This window comes from Cyrtonyx montezumae, unplaced genomic scaffold (genome assembly GCF_038088225.1).
Source record: "Cyrtonyx montezumae isolate F1298 unplaced genomic scaffold, pur_monq_1.0 scaffold_8, whole genome shotgun sequence".
In the NCBI taxonomy this organism is placed as follows: Eukaryota; Metazoa; Chordata; class Aves; order Galliformes; family Odontophoridae; genus Cyrtonyx; species Cyrtonyx montezumae.
The window spans coordinates 108567078-108585733 of NW_027072089.1; the positions used below are offsets into that span (position 1 = coordinate 108567078).

The 18656-nt window shown below is 34.8% G+C and overlaps 1 protein-coding gene across 1 annotated transcript in view; it reads right to left on the reverse strand.

The window, feature by feature from the left end:
• Positions 1–18656, reverse strand: part of KCNH8 (potassium voltage-gated channel subfamily H member 8) — a 157532-nt gene that overhangs the window by 13737 nt on the left and 125139 nt on the right. Inside the window, exons 10-11 of the mRNA XM_065752947.1 lie at positions 17874–18123; positions 12189–12403 (exon numbers count right to left, since the gene is read on the reverse strand). Of these exons, the coding sequence (XP_065609019.1) occupies positions 12189–12403; positions 17874–18123 (465 nt within the window). The remainder of the gene's footprint in view (positions 1–12188; positions 12404–17873; positions 18124–18656) is intronic.

Sequence of the window (18656 nt, forward strand, 5' to 3'; positions counted from 1 at the left end):
TAGTAAGACAAATGTTATAAAATACAACTGACTAAGAGAAGCCACATATTTTGGGAGAGTTTTTTTTAAGGAAGTTCAGCCTTGTCCAGCTTTCAGGGTAAGCCTTAGAAACCATAGGATAGAATGATAGAATCAATGATAGAACCTCTCCCATGCACAGGGCTCCCATTCATTAGATCAAGCTGCTCGGGGCCCCCATCCAGCCTGGCCTTGTGCACCTCTGGGGATGGGACATCTACAGTTTCTCTAGACAAACTTTTCCAGTGCCTCATCACCAAGTAAAAAATTTCCTCCTAATATCAGGTCTAAATCTCCCCTTTTAGTTTAAAGCCATTTCTCCTTGTTCTATCACAATCAGACCATGTAAAAAGTCAGTCTTCTTGTTTATAAGCTATCTTTATGTGTACTGGAAGGCCAAAATTTGGTTTCCCTAGAGACATCTCTTCTCCAGAGTACATATGAGCAGCTCCTTCAACATTGACACAGGAGAGGTGCTCCAGTCTTCTGATCATTTCTGTGTCTCTCTTCTGGACCTGCTCCCATAGCTTCATATATTTATTGTCTTGAGACCCTAGGCCTTAAAGCGTTACACCAGATGGGGCCTCATGAGGGTAGAGGTGTACATCTCCTCAAATCACCCTACTGGACACATCCCTTTTGATGCAGCCCTGGAAAGAGCTGGCAGTGGCTCATTTCAAACTTTTCATCCACCAGTACCCCGAGTCCTTCTCCACAGGTCACCTCTCAATGAATTCTTCTCGCAGTCTGTAACTGAGATTGTCTCTATCCAAGCACAACAGCTTGCAGTTGGCCCTGCTGAATCTCACTAGGTTCTAAGTTATTCTTAATAATGAATATTTTACTGTTTGGATGGTTGCCTGATGAGTACATTAACCTTCAGTAAAAAAGGTAAACTGAGCATACATCTGGCTCCTACATATATTTGGAGCTAAAACTTTTGGGAATACAACATTTGTACACTAACTTTGAAATCAATTCTCATGATCTTGCCACAGGGCAAGAAGTCATGTCCTGGCATTTGAAGCAATCACTAGAAGTCAAAGTACATAACCTTGTTAAGAAAGCCAACATAATTTCCTTCCCCTTAGACACAATTTGTGTTTCATATAAACCCGTAACAGAAAAGCTAAGTGTGAAGGCTCTTAGTGCTCTTGACAGCTTTATTAATTTAGAAATTCTCAATAGCTTAGAAACAAAGATGATGTAGATATTCTGTAAGTGAAAAAAAAGCTTCAGTTTTCAAGGTAGCATAACATAAAACTTCACTAGTTGTTAGAGAAATCCAATATTAAGTTTTCTAAAAAATGATGATATATGATAATAACTATATAACAGCCTAATTTTTTACAAGTAATTGTATGGAAAAAAAAAAAACAACAAAAGTACTGTAAGTGTTTCAATACCCGAGTTCTTAGATTTCATTGAACATGACTCACAGAATGTTACAGCCTTTCTTGCTGTGTTCTATATCGAGAGAAGCTCTGAAGAACGTAACGTAAAGTCTTTAGTTGTTGACATTACATGACTTAACATGCTTTTTTCACAGTGTAGTATTGAAAAGGTCATCTAATAATAAAAAATATCAATATTAAATCTATCAAAATAATTTACATCTTCAATCATGAATAAAAATATTTAATGTTACAGAGCAAAAATTTATTTGATCTCACTATACTTGCAAGTGTATTAAGAAAAGTCTAAGGACTTCAAAAAAATTTATGTACATTATATTATTCCTGAATCTCATTCATTATATTCCTGTCCAACACACACACAAAAAAAAAAAAAATGATGCTGGGGGTCTTTCATGAGTCTACTGCCTTACAGAATGCATCTCCATTTGTTCTATATATCCAAAAGACTCCTCCAGATTAATTAATATTCTTGCTAACATTAACTTTCTGTCACATAAACTAGTAGTTTCATAAGACCCTGCAGAAAGGTTCCAAAGCCAAAGCTTGCCACGAAAAGGATCCAGCAATGTTGTCACCATTTCTAATAGACTGCATAATCTCAGTGAGACATAGTTATATTAATGATAGCAGTAAATCTCTCTATGAGTCTTGAAATATGAAAAAAGCACTTACATTAACATAGGTAAGATTTCTGACAAGGCAGAAGGAACAGAAAATGACTGAAAATAAAGTTGATAGCACAGTAGTTTAAATTCAGTTGGATTCATTAAGTCTCGTTTACCCTACATAAGTATTATCACTCTATAAGTGATAACACTCAAGAAATCAATGAGCTTTACTATTTAGACGAAAAAAGACAAGCTGGCAGTAAAAATCTGCATCCATGAATGCCGCTTAAGCTTTAGGTTTATATTCTTCTGCTTGGTTGTATTGGTTAATCCTGAGTTAAAACGTATAAATAGCTCATAAATGTGTCTTTAATGTATTCAGGAGGTGACTTTAAATTTCTACATGCATACAGCAATCTCTCTGAATCTACACTATCACCATAAGATGATAATTCAGTTTTTTCTAAGCCTAATGTATGCAATAAATTAATGCTTCTTTTAGAAGCAAAGAGATATCTCAGGATGCAGAAGACTACAAAAACCAGTTATTAGATAGTCAACAGCATTCAACTATCTACTGCATTTTCCTCATCAGCCAACAAATATGAGGAAAGTATATATATTAGCTCATTAGCAAATACAACTTTCCAGGGGATGTTTCAGATCCATTTGCAGAATAGGCTTATCTTAGAAAGTATGAAATGTCAAGAGATGCAGGGAACATCTAAGCTGCAAAACAAACTTCTGTTTTCTGCTATTTTTTTTTTATTTCCCTAATCATGAATCTATATAGCTTAGGTATGAGCTTTGTTTTCAGTCAAGGTCCAGTTCCATTTGTAGAGAGAATTTCTGTCTTTACTGAGCGAAAGTATTCTGATACTTACTTTTATATCAGTAAAAGATTATATTTGTATATAAAAAATGGTTTTTTTAATATGCTTTCATAATTTTGAGCAGAGGGGTGGTTAATTTTCAGAGGCTCCTTCTAACCTCAGCTATTACACAAATCTACAAACTTTAAAAGATTTGCACACAATAAAATTGAGAATGAATGTTTGTATCCATGTAGAACACTTGTTTGACACATAAGCTGCACTGATTATTAACAGTTTACTCAAAGACTGGTTCATGTTTTATTTCACATATTTTAGTGATATAGAAACTTTATCATATAAGCCACTCTTCCTCATTATATCCCCAGATAGTCTGTATCTTCAGGAACAATATCTTAAAAAACACTGAGGTATTTTCCTTTCCTTCACAAATTAGTCTTAACAAATAATAGAAGGAGAGGTCTCAGCAAGAACAGTTCTAAATTTAAGACCACTTTCCGGTCATTGCTATATCAGTTACTAAAGCAACTATGGAGAAAAATACATGTTCACTTTCAAACCACTGCAAGTTATGAGGTACATTATGATTATTTTTCCCCAGTTATTCCACTGTAGAAACAAATATATATAACATGTAAAAACGATAGAGTCATAATATCATTATTATATTGTCCTAAGGCACAATGAATTATATTGGAAAAAAAAAGATATCTAGCATGCCTCTGTAACTAAAATAGAAATATGTTTAACTTCCAAATTGATACTTTTTGAAAGATAGAAGCCTTTTATGGCTAAAATACTGTCTGACACCATTTTATATTCTCCTCATTCCAGTGTCTAAAAACATCAATAAGCTGCTTTCCTAGCCTGGATTTTTTTTTCAACATGTAAACCTTTGGTTAAGCTTTATAATCTGATGCAGAATGTAATAATCCCAGGAAGTGAAATGAATGAGAATGGAGAGTGTTCAAAATGACTCAAAAGCTAAAATTAGAAGTAGTTTTTACCCTTATTTAAAATTTAAATCTAATTACAACGAAAGTTATGTTTATTTGTCTAGAAAGGGCTAACATGTAATTTTGAATACCTCAGTTATATACATGCATTTAATACTCATGTTATGTGTGTAGGAAATAATCATAAGAGGAAGCTCTTATCCCATTCTCAGGGGTAAGAGAGTGCCCACAGAATAAGCATTTTAAGATGGGTCGTATAGATATGGTCTAGTCCTTGACAAAACTGAATGAACTATTTTTCTCTCCTCTCCTTCAGCCTCTTCTGCATCTTGTGGAATTTATTCTTATGGCCAATGCTCTATTTGTTCTAGGCTTACAATGGAAAAGATTTGCGAAAAGCACAGGAATTAATAAAAAAAAAAAAAAAGGAAAAAAGGGAAAAAAAATGACCAATTGCATCAGTAAGTTGTAGTAAGATTAATTTTTAATTTTCTATAAGGAACATCACCACAGGTCAGAGGAATGAACTATCAGAAAAAGAAAAATTGAGAATATAAATGGCATGGAATATAATGTTGTTATTTTTGAAAATATAAGAAGGACTGAATGCTACCAAACTAATTCTGGACCATACCACCAATAAAAAAAATCTTCAGATAAGGGTGCTAGGAAATAAAATGAGAAGGTCACCAGTCCTGAAAGAAAAAGTATCATACCAGTGCATCCTTTTAATGTTTCTTTATTACATTATTTCTCAGTGGTACACCCATATTGAAGGATTTATTAGAAGTAGGCTAGTAAGATTATCTAGCTGTCTTGAGTGGCACTGAGTGAACTGATGACTGAAAGGCACCACACGTCATGATCATCAATGATTGCAAGTAAACAGGCTTTATGAGTTAGCAGACAACAAAAAGGAGTGAAACTTGGCTTATGTCATAGCTCCAGGTCAGTCCTGCTCCCATGCTGATTGGAACAGCTAATTGCCAGGCAGTGAAAGCAGAAGAATGAACAAATGGCAACAGGAGGAGGTATTGCAGCAGATTCAACTGTCTGTAACTGGAATCTACATGATATAGCCGAAGATCCACCAGAACATGATTAGTGGAATGAATACAGGTAGACCTGTGAAATGACTTTAAGAGCACTAAATGACAAAGCTCATTCCCAAACTTCTCACACATTTATAATCAGGTGAAGGTGCTGCTCTGTTTTCTTTCCCAAGTGCTCCTGACCTTCTACATCACCACAATCCTATGCCTTGTTCCATAACAATATGCAAACTGAGCTGAGGTTGTATGAATGCTGTCTAGCTGAGCAACAGGGTAATTTATTCTTTGACATAGAAGAGAAAACAGAGTGAAACTTGCACAATGAGAAGAAGTGTTGAGCAAAAATTTACACTAACACTGCTGCAGAACAGTCCATGCATACGGGCAGCTAAGAAACCTACTCCAATGTACTTCACACCAGGAGATGTGTCAAAGTTAATTGTATGTTCATGAATTTTTAGTGATTTTAATTTTTCATAGAGGAGGACTTTCATTCATTCATATACTGTAACATCTGAGAAGATGAGTGGTTTTCACACAGCACCTCATGAAAAGAAGAAATGGGAATAAAATGTGCAATAGACTGAATTAAGCAGATGTGCAGCCATCAGTCACTTAATTTAGTCACCCTAACCGAACAAAAGGAATTTGTTCTGCTTGGTTGCCAAGTACAGGTGATAAAGAGCAATCTAAGGTGCTTCATTTTGCCCAGTAATAATGAAGGTAAAGTATCAGACTGCTGCTGCTGTCAGATTAATCACTTCTCTATCCCACCTGTTATAACAGTACAGAAAAAAACACGCCAAACAGAAAAAAATGTTTTTAGAGAAACAGAAAAAAAATGCCAAAGACAGGTGCCTCATTTTGCAGTATTTGTACCTGCTACACTGCGTACAAAAACCAGCTGTGAGTTACAGCTATATTAATAGCACATGATCTTAAAAATCATAAATTTTCCTCAGAGTTTTCCAACCATATTTGTAAACATCAAAGAAGAGCTAATTGAATTTTCTAAAGTAAATCACTCCTTTCTACACAGCTGCTAAGTAATATGACAAAATCATCTTCTCTATTTAAAAGTTACTTTGAATTATTTGAGAAATATTTGGAAAGTACTCACTTTGAAAAATATTTTGCATCTTTTTACTACTCTGCAGTGTACTGGAAGAGCTGTGATTTAGTCTGAAGTGAACGAACTATGACTAAATAGAGAAGTGTAGTAATAGTTTAGAAGTCAATCTTTTAAATATGTGATATTTGTTACAAACACAGAGGTAATACCTCTCCAAATCACTATTTTCCGGCTTTAAAGTTAAACACATGAATAAGTAATCATGTGGCTTGAAGTTTCTGCTATGTTTTCTTACCTTGCAATCTTTGCCAAAATTAGAAGCAACTATTTCCATAAAAGCATCCTTATTCTTTTTTTCTTTCATATAAATATAATTGCAAATTGGATAACCTTGATCTGTTTCTTTAAAACAAAATACTATTTAATATGCAGACTAAAAATGTATTAAAAAAGTCAGAACTGTTTCTCAGATTCTACTACTGTTAAATAATAGACAAGCAAATTTGTAACAGATGGAACTACTTCTATTATATTGAAAAACAGCATTTGTATATTTAAGAGCTATAATTCAATTTCTAGAAATCCAAAGAAACAAGAATCAGTTTATGTTAAATAAATAATCTACTAGATGAAAACCAGACAGTGGATAGGCAGACCTTCAGATAATTTTTTTGCATGCACTCAAAATATCATTTGCTCTATCCACTTTTCTGCTGACAGGAACAAAAAACATTAGTTGACAAAACCAAGAAAAGATGGAAATCCAGAAATAGATCAGTCTAGCAGTGAGGTGGAATTACACATTTCTTTTAAAAGTCATGGTTAATTCCCTGTTGGAATGAGCTAGAAAACTCTATTCAGAGTAGAATATGTTGGCATTTTTCTTCCCACACTGTGATCTGTTTTTTGTCAAAGCTTAAATCTGTTTTCACCTTTAAGAACAATTTGTTTAACCAATTATGAGATTTCCCAGTAGAAAAGGAGAGATGTCCTCTGTAGCGTGTTTGGTATTGCTAATAGCAACATGAGCTTTATTATATTAAACAAACAAACAAACAAATTCAATTCAGTCACCAAAATTTAATAAATTTTAAATACCAACCTCTCCAAAGCATCAAGCCCCATTTTGTCAGACAAGGGGAAAAATCTCATTGCTACAATAAGACACTAGGTTTCCAACTGGAGGAAGAAACAACCTCTTTTCTAGTGCAGTCTTCATCATGCTGTCTTATTTACACTGTGAATGCACTCCAAGGAAGTAGTATTTCTACCTTTCAGAGTTGGAGTATTTTCATTTTAAACAGAACAGCATGTCTTCCATTGAGGACAGGGAGCAGGAGAGCTCTCTGTAAGAGGTGAAATACTACTCTTAAAGTTATAGAAGAAAATGTATAAACTTATTAATTACAAATCCTGTCTACAAAGAAAGATGTTTGAATCTTCAGGTATGCCATTTCAGAAAATGACATGTATTGGTAGTGCTCTAGTGAGTCAAAGATGCATATTCCTGGCTTTGTCTTATTTTCCTTTGGGACTTCATTACAGCTTGAGGGTTAGCATAGGTCTCAAGGAAGCCTCCTGTACTTTATATCAGTCTGGTTGTCATTGGCCTTTGCTGTTTTCTTTTTGATGAATTGTGATACCTAGACTATAGACACTTCTGTGCAGACACAGGGAACAACTACATAGGTTGCACAGAAAGTAATGTTCCTATTTATTTCCATGGAAATTACCGTAAACACAAGAAGCACAGTAGCACTATTTGATGGAACAAATTCTCAGCTACAAAACACTATTTTTTTGACATAGTCATTACTATTAGGTATTTTCACTAGTGGGGTACAAGTGCCTGCATGCTATACTCATCAAAATCTGCACCAGAGGAGGTGAGCCACTGTTTCACAGATGCTGTGATGGCATGATTGCTAGGAAAATGTTGCCTACACAGTCCATCTTTCACTGGCCTAAACAGATGGAAGTCTGAAGGTTTCAAATCCAGACTGTACAGCAGGTGTGGTGAGGCAGTCCAGGTGAGTCTGATAATATACTCCAGTCTTCAAACTGTTATGGGGCCTACCATGTTGCAAGAGAGGGTTTATCTTTTCTGGTTTGACTCTGTAATTCCAAGCCTTCAGCCTGTAGCAGTCAGATGTAACAGTCAGGGTTGGTGTTTTTTCCTGGTTCCAGGAAATCCAGAAGGATCATCCCTTTCCTATCCCAAAAGATTGTGAACAATAATTTACCAGCTGAGGACTACATCTGGAAGTCTTTCTGCAATGTGTAATTCATGTGTTGTCATTCTGTGTACTGCCATTTTGACTTCAGCTCATAGCAGTGAAGCCACTTCTTATGAACAGTAATCCAGAAAAGGGATCCAGGAAATTGTCACCTTCAGCCTTATATTGGTTCAGTAGGTCCTGATAAATTTGTATACAGTGTTCTTTCTGTTCTTGTATGAGCATCTGTGGAACACACCTGATATTACCACCATCATTTCCATTGAAGCTAATATTCGGCTCTGTACACAGTACTCTGGTCACAGTTCAATGAATTGTGTGGATAAGCTGCTCAAGGCACTCTTCATTTCATGGTGTGACAGCTGTGCATGGCCATCTGGAATGTGGCTTAACTTTCATGTCACTGTCATCACTGCTGGAATGCACCACTCATTGCCTTATTGTGCTAAGACCCATAGTTTGGTCTCCATAAGCATTCTGCAAATGTTGATGAATGTTAATGGGTGTCAGTATTTCTGCATGGAGAAATTCAGTTCCACACTTTTGCTTCATTTGTACTTCTTACAGGCACTATATTTTTAGACTGCCCCTCTGCTGCCATCTGTCACACCTCTGACACCGTGGGCCAACATAATAAAAGGCATTGCTTTCAGAGCAGTCCTCATAGTGGCAACAAATGGTTATCAAGTCAACAAAGATATTGTGAAAATATTTACCTAAATTTCTTATAAGATAATAAAAGTAAATTATGAACATCTGTTACCTTATAAAACATTTTCTAGGGCTGGTGCATAGCAAAATTATTTCCAGTTTCTTTGATATAATTGTATTTCACATTGAAAGAACCTTTTTCTGACTACCTAGCTTTATTAAATCAGACAACTGACTTTCTGCCTGCTGTGTATGCAGTCTGTAATATATTGTGAAAAAATCCTATGGGTGAGGGGATGTTGAAAACTGTGTAACCTAGCAAACTATGTCACAGTGGTGATATCAAAGACCTAGAGAAATTGGTTGAAAGCCTAGAATGACTAAATCATTTTGTTGTCACAACTCCATCTATCAAACAAATTAGCTTTTTCTAACTGTGCTAATTCTGTAAATTTACAGGAATTAGTTTCTCTATCAAATTTCAGCAAAGATAACAAAGGGTAGAAAATATCTATCCTTTCTTCCTATTGCTGTAATAAGAATATATGGAAAGATGGCATGATAGAACTGCTGTTGTGATTGCACACTCATTACATGTCATATTCATGTATCATTGAAGGGCTTCTGTCTTCAGAGATACTGTGAAGAATCTTTATTTCTTTGTTTTCCTTTCTGTTTCTGTCACTCATTAGAAGCTGACATAGTTAAGTTTGCCAGATCCTGTACTTTAAATCTCTTGATCTTTTCTTTCAAAATTACTTAAACAACATTTTCAATCTTTCTATAATCAAATAGCAGCATGTTCTACTTGGTATTGCTTACAGATATTCTTTGCTTTACTGAAAATTGTAATGGTTATGGAGTTCAGGAGTCTTTTCCACCATTACACCATACTTATGTGCTATGCAGCCCATCCTGTTGTACGCTTTTAGACCTCCAAATGAACCAAAAAAAGAAAATAAAATGAAATAAAATAAGGTTTTCCTATAAATTTCAGTGTGGCGGGTAGTTAAGTGTTCTGGTGATAAGTATACAGCTTTGATAGTCCAGAATCAGGGAAGTCCCAATTAATTCTGTCCCTTTTTTGTCCACCTGGTTGTTATTCACTTCAGAGAACTTACTTGATTTTGTGTTCAGTGAGAAGTTGATGTTTGGAAATCTGCAATGTAACACAGTTTAGGTGATCTGTGACTAAAATAGCAATAAAGTTTTAGGTAAAGTCTGAATGACAGTTGATAAGTCATGCTATTTCATTCTACTTTAATCTGCAGTTCACCCAACCCTAGTGTGAAAAGCCAAGAGGGGAAATTTATACTCTTTCATTTTGTAGCTCAGCTGATCCTAAACATTGCTACTGATACATTTTCAGGCATTAAATTCACATTCAGTTACAGATTGCATTCATTTAAAACATTAAAGGCAAAGGGGTGAGAAGTTGACTTATTCAAACAAATCAATCTATTGTTTAACTACGGAAAAACTCTCAAACACCAAAATCCCTACAAAGCTACAGAAGTTATAGCATGCATAAAAGTAAAATCTCAGTCTTAGAGAGAGTGTTCAAGACTGTATCACGGCTGCCACATTTTCCTATAGCGCAATTCTCAAGACATAATACCATGTTTAAAAGATGTCATATTTTCACACAAGCAAATTTTAAATTTTACTTCTGAAAGCCTTCTTCTTAATATTCTGTGAGAGTAAATCATCATTCTGGGAACTGCACCCTTTAGGTTTGCAAAGCAAGCAAGTTGTTGATCAGGCACCTTTGTTACTGCCATAGGCATCTCTCCTCATTAGGAGAGAACACTTCTGGTGGAGCAAATTTTTCTACCTATATCTGCTCTTCATTCTGACTGATAAATAAATTGTTTTAATGAGAAATCAGATGAGCTTGAACAAGATCAGTTCAGCTATGAAAGCAATACTAGTTAGTAGTAGGTAATACTGGGCTTAGTTAACTCAAGAGTGTAGGAAGAAATAATGCTGTGATTAATCATCATCTGTCTTCAATATTTGTGACACTGAATGCTAACCATTGTCAGGTTATTTTATTTTCCTGTTATTTTAAAATAATGAGTTATACCATGAAAATACAGTGAATATTCAGAAACTCTAAAAATATTTTCCTCTTAAAGCCATAAAAGTTCTGTGGTATTTTCTTCAGTGTTTTAAATCCTATCTGAAGCAAAAGTGAGGAAGATCTTACTCTGCACTCTTACAACTCATTCTCATCTGCAAATCTGTTTACCACTCAACCATCTCCAGTTGGAATTACCTGTTATTGATTTTATAAAATTTGAATGTGTATGCAACTAGTACAAGAAACCATAGATTTTTCAGCATAGAGAAAAGTACTGAAGCAATACCAACTACCCAAGAAACAAACCAGCCTTCATAAAAGTGAGTGCCTACCTATCCTACATGAACAATAACAGCCCCACAAGATGAAGAATTTCTAAGTCTTGCACCAATTCATAGTGTCTGCCAAAATATTTGGAATTACATTCATATCCTGTCTTGAGAGTAGGTGTACACTTTCAGTGCTAATTCTCTCTAGGATAAGGAGCAGCACAACAAAAAGACTTGATCTAATAAGACTAAACTGAATTTTTGTCCAAATTTATTATTAAGATTGGGTTAACTCAGGCCCCAGAACTTCTATATATTCATGTGATACATTCAGAAGAGGAGAGATTCAATAAAAGCTTTCTGTATTGAAATCTAAATGTATATTTAATACATAATTTCAGTGACAATATTTTGGTAAATCTATCCTGAAGTTTTTCTTTTTTCTGGTTTCACTTTAAGTTTCTTACAGAAATGAAAAAACACTTCCCAGTTGAAGTAAAATGAGAAACAACTGTTTCTCATATTGAAAATATAGAAATGTTCTTAACTATGAGGTGATAAAATGAATGTTCATTAGATTCGCACATTATATTTTTGAAAACATAAAATAAAATATATTTACTTGGACATGTGCTTTATATAACTATGAATTATTTGTAAACAAGAAAAACTTGACAAAATAATCAAGAAAAACGTTTTCTATCAAATTATTCTTTCTATTGAAAAATGAGAGGCGGGGAACATATTCACTATTTATGATCTGATTGACAGATCAACAAGTAATATAGGTTGAATTATCAAACAAATTGAACAAGTGGTCCTTTTAATGTATTATTGTATATTATGTATTTATATTATATATAGATGTATATTATTGTATATATTATATATGTATTATTTATTTACTGTGATAAAGTAATAATGACTGATTAAAGCATGAAAAACATCTTTACAGTTAACAATACCTGCAGAGATGTTTAAAAATACTTACATCGCTTTCATGGCCTTCTCTTAAATTGTAAGTGAGATCGTGCTGTATGTCTTCAACAAACTTGTGAGCATACTCTGGGTAAAGATCAAGTACTTCAAAGAGACCTTTGAGGATAATGCATTGGAGGTCACAGTAAGTTAGAGCCTTAACATCTGCATTTGTTTTAATGACTTGATCCCTAATGGATAGGTTTGCTCCAATTAAATCTCCTTTACCTAAAAGAAAAAATGAAAAGAATCAACTTCAAAGAAAAGTCATTCTTGAATACTGTTTTATTACCATAACTCTGTTTAGCAATTACTAAATTTTAAAACGCATAGTTCCTCCTGTTTTTGTTTTTGTTTTTGTTTGTTTTTGTTTGTTTTTTTCTTTTATTGGCTTTCAAAATTATTTCTATCAATCTAGGAGCTGCTTCTTTTTTTGTTGTTGTTTTTGTTTCAGGAGCAATGTTGTATGCACTTAACAAGAGGTACAAAGACTAATTTATGAACATGTAACTATCGCATTTAAGGAAGCAATAAATACACTAAAAACATAAGATTTATTGCAGTAATAATAGCAGTATTAATAGGAGGTGGAATTTTGTAAGTGACAAGTTATTGTTTCTTTGTTGATTATTTCATTTGAATAGGCAGTTGTTAACATAAGATTATAAACATGACATGATTAAATGTAGATATTCAATTCAAATTAAAATTTTACTCAGAATTTGTCTTGTAAAACATTTGCAGGTTGTGATGCTTATAGCTGTGTAGCTACACTTCGTGATGTATCTTAGCTATAGTGGGTAACAATGAGGTGGAAAGTCAACAGCACTTCAGTCAATAAAAAAGAATGGATTCCCAGGGAGGAATAACTGCATGCACCAGTACCAGTTGAGGGATGACCTGCTGGAGAGGAGCTCTGAGGAGAGGGACCTGGGTGTCCTGGTGGATGACAGTTGGCCATGAACTAGCAGTGTGCTCAGTTGTCCAAGAAAACCAGTGGTATCCTGGGTTGCAATAAAAGGAATGTGACCAACAGGACAAGGGACGTGATCATCCCCCTCTACTCTGTCCTGGTCAGGCCTCACCTGGAGTATTGTGTCCAATTCTGGACTCCCTGGTGCAAAAGGGACAGGAATCTCCTTGAAAGAGTCCAGTGGAGGGCTACAAAGATGATAAAGGGCATGGAAAAGACTCTCATGAGGAAAGGCTGAGAGACCTGGGTCTGTTCAGCCTTGAAAAAAGAAGACTCAGAGGGGATCCATGTCTATACATGTCTAAGGAGCAGGAGGCAAAGGGGCAAGGGTGGACTCTTCTCAGCAGTGTATGCTGACAGGACAAGGGGAAATGGCCACAAACTGATGCATAGGAAGTTCTGCACAAACATGCATGGGAACTTCTTCACAATGCAAGTGACAGAGCACTGGCACAGCTGCACAGAGAGGTTGAAGATTCTCCTCTGGAAACATTCGAGCCCCGCCTGGATGCCTACCTCTGCAACCTGGTCTGGGGATCTGCTTTGGTAGGGGAGCTGGATTAGATGATTTCTAGAGGTCCCTTCCAACACCTACAATTCTGTGATTCAGTGATTCTAAAGCCATTATATTTTCATTTATAGACGTATAACCATATGTTGAGGAACATAAGCATTTTCTATTGAAGAGCTTACATAAAGATTTGGTCTGAGATATTATGTCCAAAGAGCATTCATTGAACCAGAGGTCTTTCTCAAGGGTTAATGTAGATAATCTTTATGAAAGACCTGGACAGTGCAATGGAGTGCTCTCTTGGTGAGTTTATGCATTAAACTAAGTTGGAGGGAGCAGCTGATGTGGCAAAGGGAAAAGCATATGTTATTTGGGGGATCTTAATAAGCTGGGTATAAATGTCTGATGAAATTCAGGAAAAATAAATGCCATGTTCTGCACCTAGAATGGAATATGTCCCAGTAGTAGTATGATGTTAAGGCTGACTAGCTGGAAAGCAGCTCTGCAAAAAGAACATGAGTTTCCTCATATACGCAAACTAAAAATATGCCCTCTCCTTAAAGTGTGTCAAGAGCATCCTTAGTAGCATTATAACATGAAAGTCAACAGGTCCCAAGGAAGTAACAAGCAGTCCCAAGGAAGCCCTCTGTTTGACATATGTCAGAACACAACAGAAATATAATGACCTGTTTTGAATTTCTGAGTTGTTAAGATGATCAAGGACTGAAGAATATAATTTACAAGATGACATAATCCCAAGGAAATGGAGCAAAGCTGGCATAAACTTTGGCTTGGACTGGGCGACTTCCAGAGATCTCTTCTAATGTTTCATTATTCTGTGTAATGACTAGTAAGTGAAGACTATAAAATCTGAAAATTCATCCACCGTGTCATTCTACCTGGATATTACACAGGAAATGGTGTACTTGAAGAGTAAGATAAACTAAGCAGACAATCAATTCTGAAGCTATTTAAATAATATTATTTGCTTTATACTACTTGCAATTTTTTTTCTGTTTACTTGGAGACTGTAAAATTTTCTCAGTGCTTATCTTAAGCCCTGCATATACAGAGGTTTTCTTTTATCTTAGGAATAAACATACATTTATGTTCTTTTAAAATTTGTTAGTATTAATAAGAATCAGTGCTAGAGAACAGTGTATCTGATGAATCACAAAGTAATATATTTCTCTGTTTGCTCATCACATGGTATACTGTTTACATAATTCAATAAACTGTGAATCTAAGAAATAAATTGCCTTTACTTTTCACTGTAAATGTAACCAATTTTCTTACTTCTTTGATTACACTGAACAGATGGCTGGTAAGGTTAATCTAGTCACAAATATTCCGACATGGGAAAAATATTTCAAGTTTTACAAAAGCAATTTCCAAGCATCTTCATTAGAACTTTTTAGTTATAAAAATATTATTAAATTCAATAATGTGTAAACAAATTTGAAATTATTTATGTTGGAGAGGGTTCAGAGAAGGGCCGTCAAGATGATTAGAGGGCTGGGGCACCTCCCCTATGTAGACAGGCTGAGGGAACAGGGCTTGATCAGCTTGGAGAAGAGAAGGCTGCAAGGAGACCTCATTGCAGCCTTCCCGTATTTAAAAGGAGATTATAAAAAAGAAGGGAACCAATTTTTTACTTGGGTAGGTAGTGATAGGATAAGGATGAACTGTTTTAAGTTCAAGGAGAGAAGGTTGGATGCCGGGGGGAAGTTCTTTACATAGAGAGTGGTGATGTGCTGGTAAAGGCTGCCCAGAGAGGCGGTGGATGCTCTGTCCCTGGAGGTGATCAAGACCAGGTTGGATGTGGCTCTGAGCGACCTGGTTAAGTACCAGATCTGGAGGTTGGTGGCCCTGCCTGTGGCACTGGGGTTGGAACTTGATGATCCCTGGGGTCTCTTCCAACACAAGCCGTTCTATGATTCTATATTTCTAAAATTAGTTATATTTAATCACTGTTAAGCAATTTGATGAAATAGTTTCAGTCTGTAAGTCATTATGGTTGATCTGAAATATGCTACCTTTTGTTTATTTTGGAATGCAAATCATGTATCAGAATAAAGCTAGTAAGCTGAAGATTCTTAAGAATTACTGTAGGAGTGAGATAAATGCATTTTTAATAACAACATATATTATGTAGGCAAAGTAATGTAAGTTATTATTAGTAATTCTTTCTTTTCCATTGGAGAACACATCTACAAGGGCTTATGTAGAAACATCTGTTTGATAATAAATCTGGGATGTGCAAAGTTGCAATTTTCTCCTCTCTGTGGATATCTTCTCAATCACTTATGGTTAATATTTTTAAACAAATATAGCATGTGCTCAAATAATACACCAATATTGTATTTTAAGATTTATTATTAAAAATTAAATATTTTTATTTAAAATATTAAATATTTTAAAAATTCATATTAATAAGTATTAGGAAGTGATAGTCTAAAGACACACACAACTGTTGCATTTAATCAGAGCATCTCTTATTGCTATATTACTTGTTATTCAGCAACCAAAATATATTCCACTAAAATTAAATAGTGACAGTTACAAAAGTAAAGCCTGGGGACTGTTAGTAATGCACTGTTTTCACGAAAAAATACCAAAAAGCAAACAAAAAACCACAACAAACAAACAAAACCCTGCTCTCCAAGATTTACATCACATTTGTAGCACAATATATCAAAGGACCTACAAGTTCGATTCACTCACCTTATGCTGGTGTTAATTAGGTTTAAATGTTGAAGCTCCCATTCACTGGAATGAAACATTATCTCATTGCATTATGTTTATGTTTCTGCATTATGATTCCATTACCATCTCTTAGAAACCCACTAATCTTTCTTACTGTTGTCATTGTCACCAATACACCAATACACAACGATTCTTTAAATTTTCAGAATTGCCTGAAAATGGATTTATTAATGAAATCATAAATCCAGAGGAGTTAGTTCTTAATCGTTTGATGTATTTAAGATTATACTTTTTCTAAGATGTTTCATAGCTTTGATTTATGTGATCCATTAAAATAGAGGAATTCTTAAACGTCCTTATTTAATGTGAGTGATAGAAATGTGGATTGTCAAGCTAATGGAATTAAAGAGTTATGAAAGTAATAGACCATGTATCACATCCATATTCTAAAAATAAATAAATAAATAAATAAATAAAACAGTAATGCATGTTAGTAAAATAAAGGAAATTCAATTACAGAACATCAGAAGCTTGCATTATCAATTCTCTGGTATAATCCCACAGAGGAGGAGGGAAAGTAAAAAGGAAGTGTTCTTTTTAACTCTGCTTTATAAGAATATGAAAAGTTATTGGAATGAAGAATATGTCTAAATCTAAAAAAGTATTAAGATCATAATTAATTATTCATATTTAGAGTAAAATTTTACATTTTACTTTATCTTTTATAAAGTGCTTAAAGTCTTTTAGCTGAAGATAAAGTGAATCTCTTTAATAGGCATTAACAGAGGCTATCACTGAAATTTACAGATACAGATGTTTTACTTTAGATAAGCCAAAAAATTCATCTAGCAAACTAAACTGAATTTATCGGAACAGAATTTCTGGCTTTTTCTGTTCTAATATACTCAGGTGAATGCTGGCAGAATGAATTAGATTGAAGAAATACCTCTTGGTAGAGCAGAATGCTTGCTTTTCACCAAATGGCCATTCTAAAATTGTTATTCACATGCATTCATCAAAGAGTGAGACTGGGCTTACAGTGTTTACCTTAATTTGGGTGCATTAGCGGGAACAATACCTGGCCACTAATTTTTGTAAACAGTTAAGGAATTTATATTCAACATCCTCTGAGATGCTGATGCTGCCATCAGATTTGGTTGAAAGCTTGTAAGTACCTCCTTACATACTAAGGAGAGAGAGAATAAGTGTATGAAAATCAGATTAAAAGTGAGATATCTTACAGCTAACAGTCTAGAAATGTAAGTTCCATGGGGCAAAAAAATAAAGGACTAACTAAGTGATTCAGGAAAGATCATAGCAAATTAACAGATGAACAGTAGATTAAAATTGGACAAATTATATTTCCCTTTTTCATTACATTACTAGGACACACTAAGCCATCAGTTTCGTAGTGAATTCACATTCTGGAGATCTCTTTGTTCTTTCATTAACATTAGTCTTAACATAGCTGCATTCATTGGACATTTGAAGCTATATCGCAAGCGTACCGAGAATTGCCAGCACTGTGCTGTCCTTCAGGACTTCCATGGAACCTGAGCACACAAAGTATATCGCTTGCAGGGCATCTCCCTGCCGGAGGAGGTATTCCCCAGGAGCACAGAAGGAGGTTTTGATATGCAGAGACAGAGACCTGAGGCAACCACGGCTGGCACACTCAAAAAGGGAGAGCTGCAAAATCTCTTTGTTCAAGTGCATGGTGATGTCTGAACGCAGTTCGTCTGGGAAGTCTTTTAAAAGCTGTCAAAAAAAAAAAAAAAAGAGGTGAGAAGGAGGAAAAAGTGAAAAAAAGTTTGTTTTTGTTTCTTTGCAGGACTGATCTAATTTCGTGTTACTGCACAAGTCATACTAGGGCAAAAATCTTCCTTTCAAATGTTCCTTATCTTGTTTGATAAGATACGTGTGCTATGTCTTAATAAATCTTTACACTGATAAACACTCATAAATTCCTGGAAAGACATGAACAAAAATATGGCTTTATGAAAAAAAACAACAACAATCTTTGCATAAGATGAATAATTTGTGTACAAATGCACAATTTAATCTGGTCTAAGTTCTTCTCATTTGTTAGAACACAGCATCCTGTTTGGACACATATGTTAATACACACTAGCCAAAATGAACTTGGTAATGAACAGGCTGTATTTTCTCTTTTATGGTAAAACCACTGGAAGAGGAAAACTCAGAAAAAACTATATAGTTCAGGTCCAAGCATTATTTTTTTTCAATTTTCTTTTATTTTTTATGGTACTATAATTGCACAGCAAAAAAGA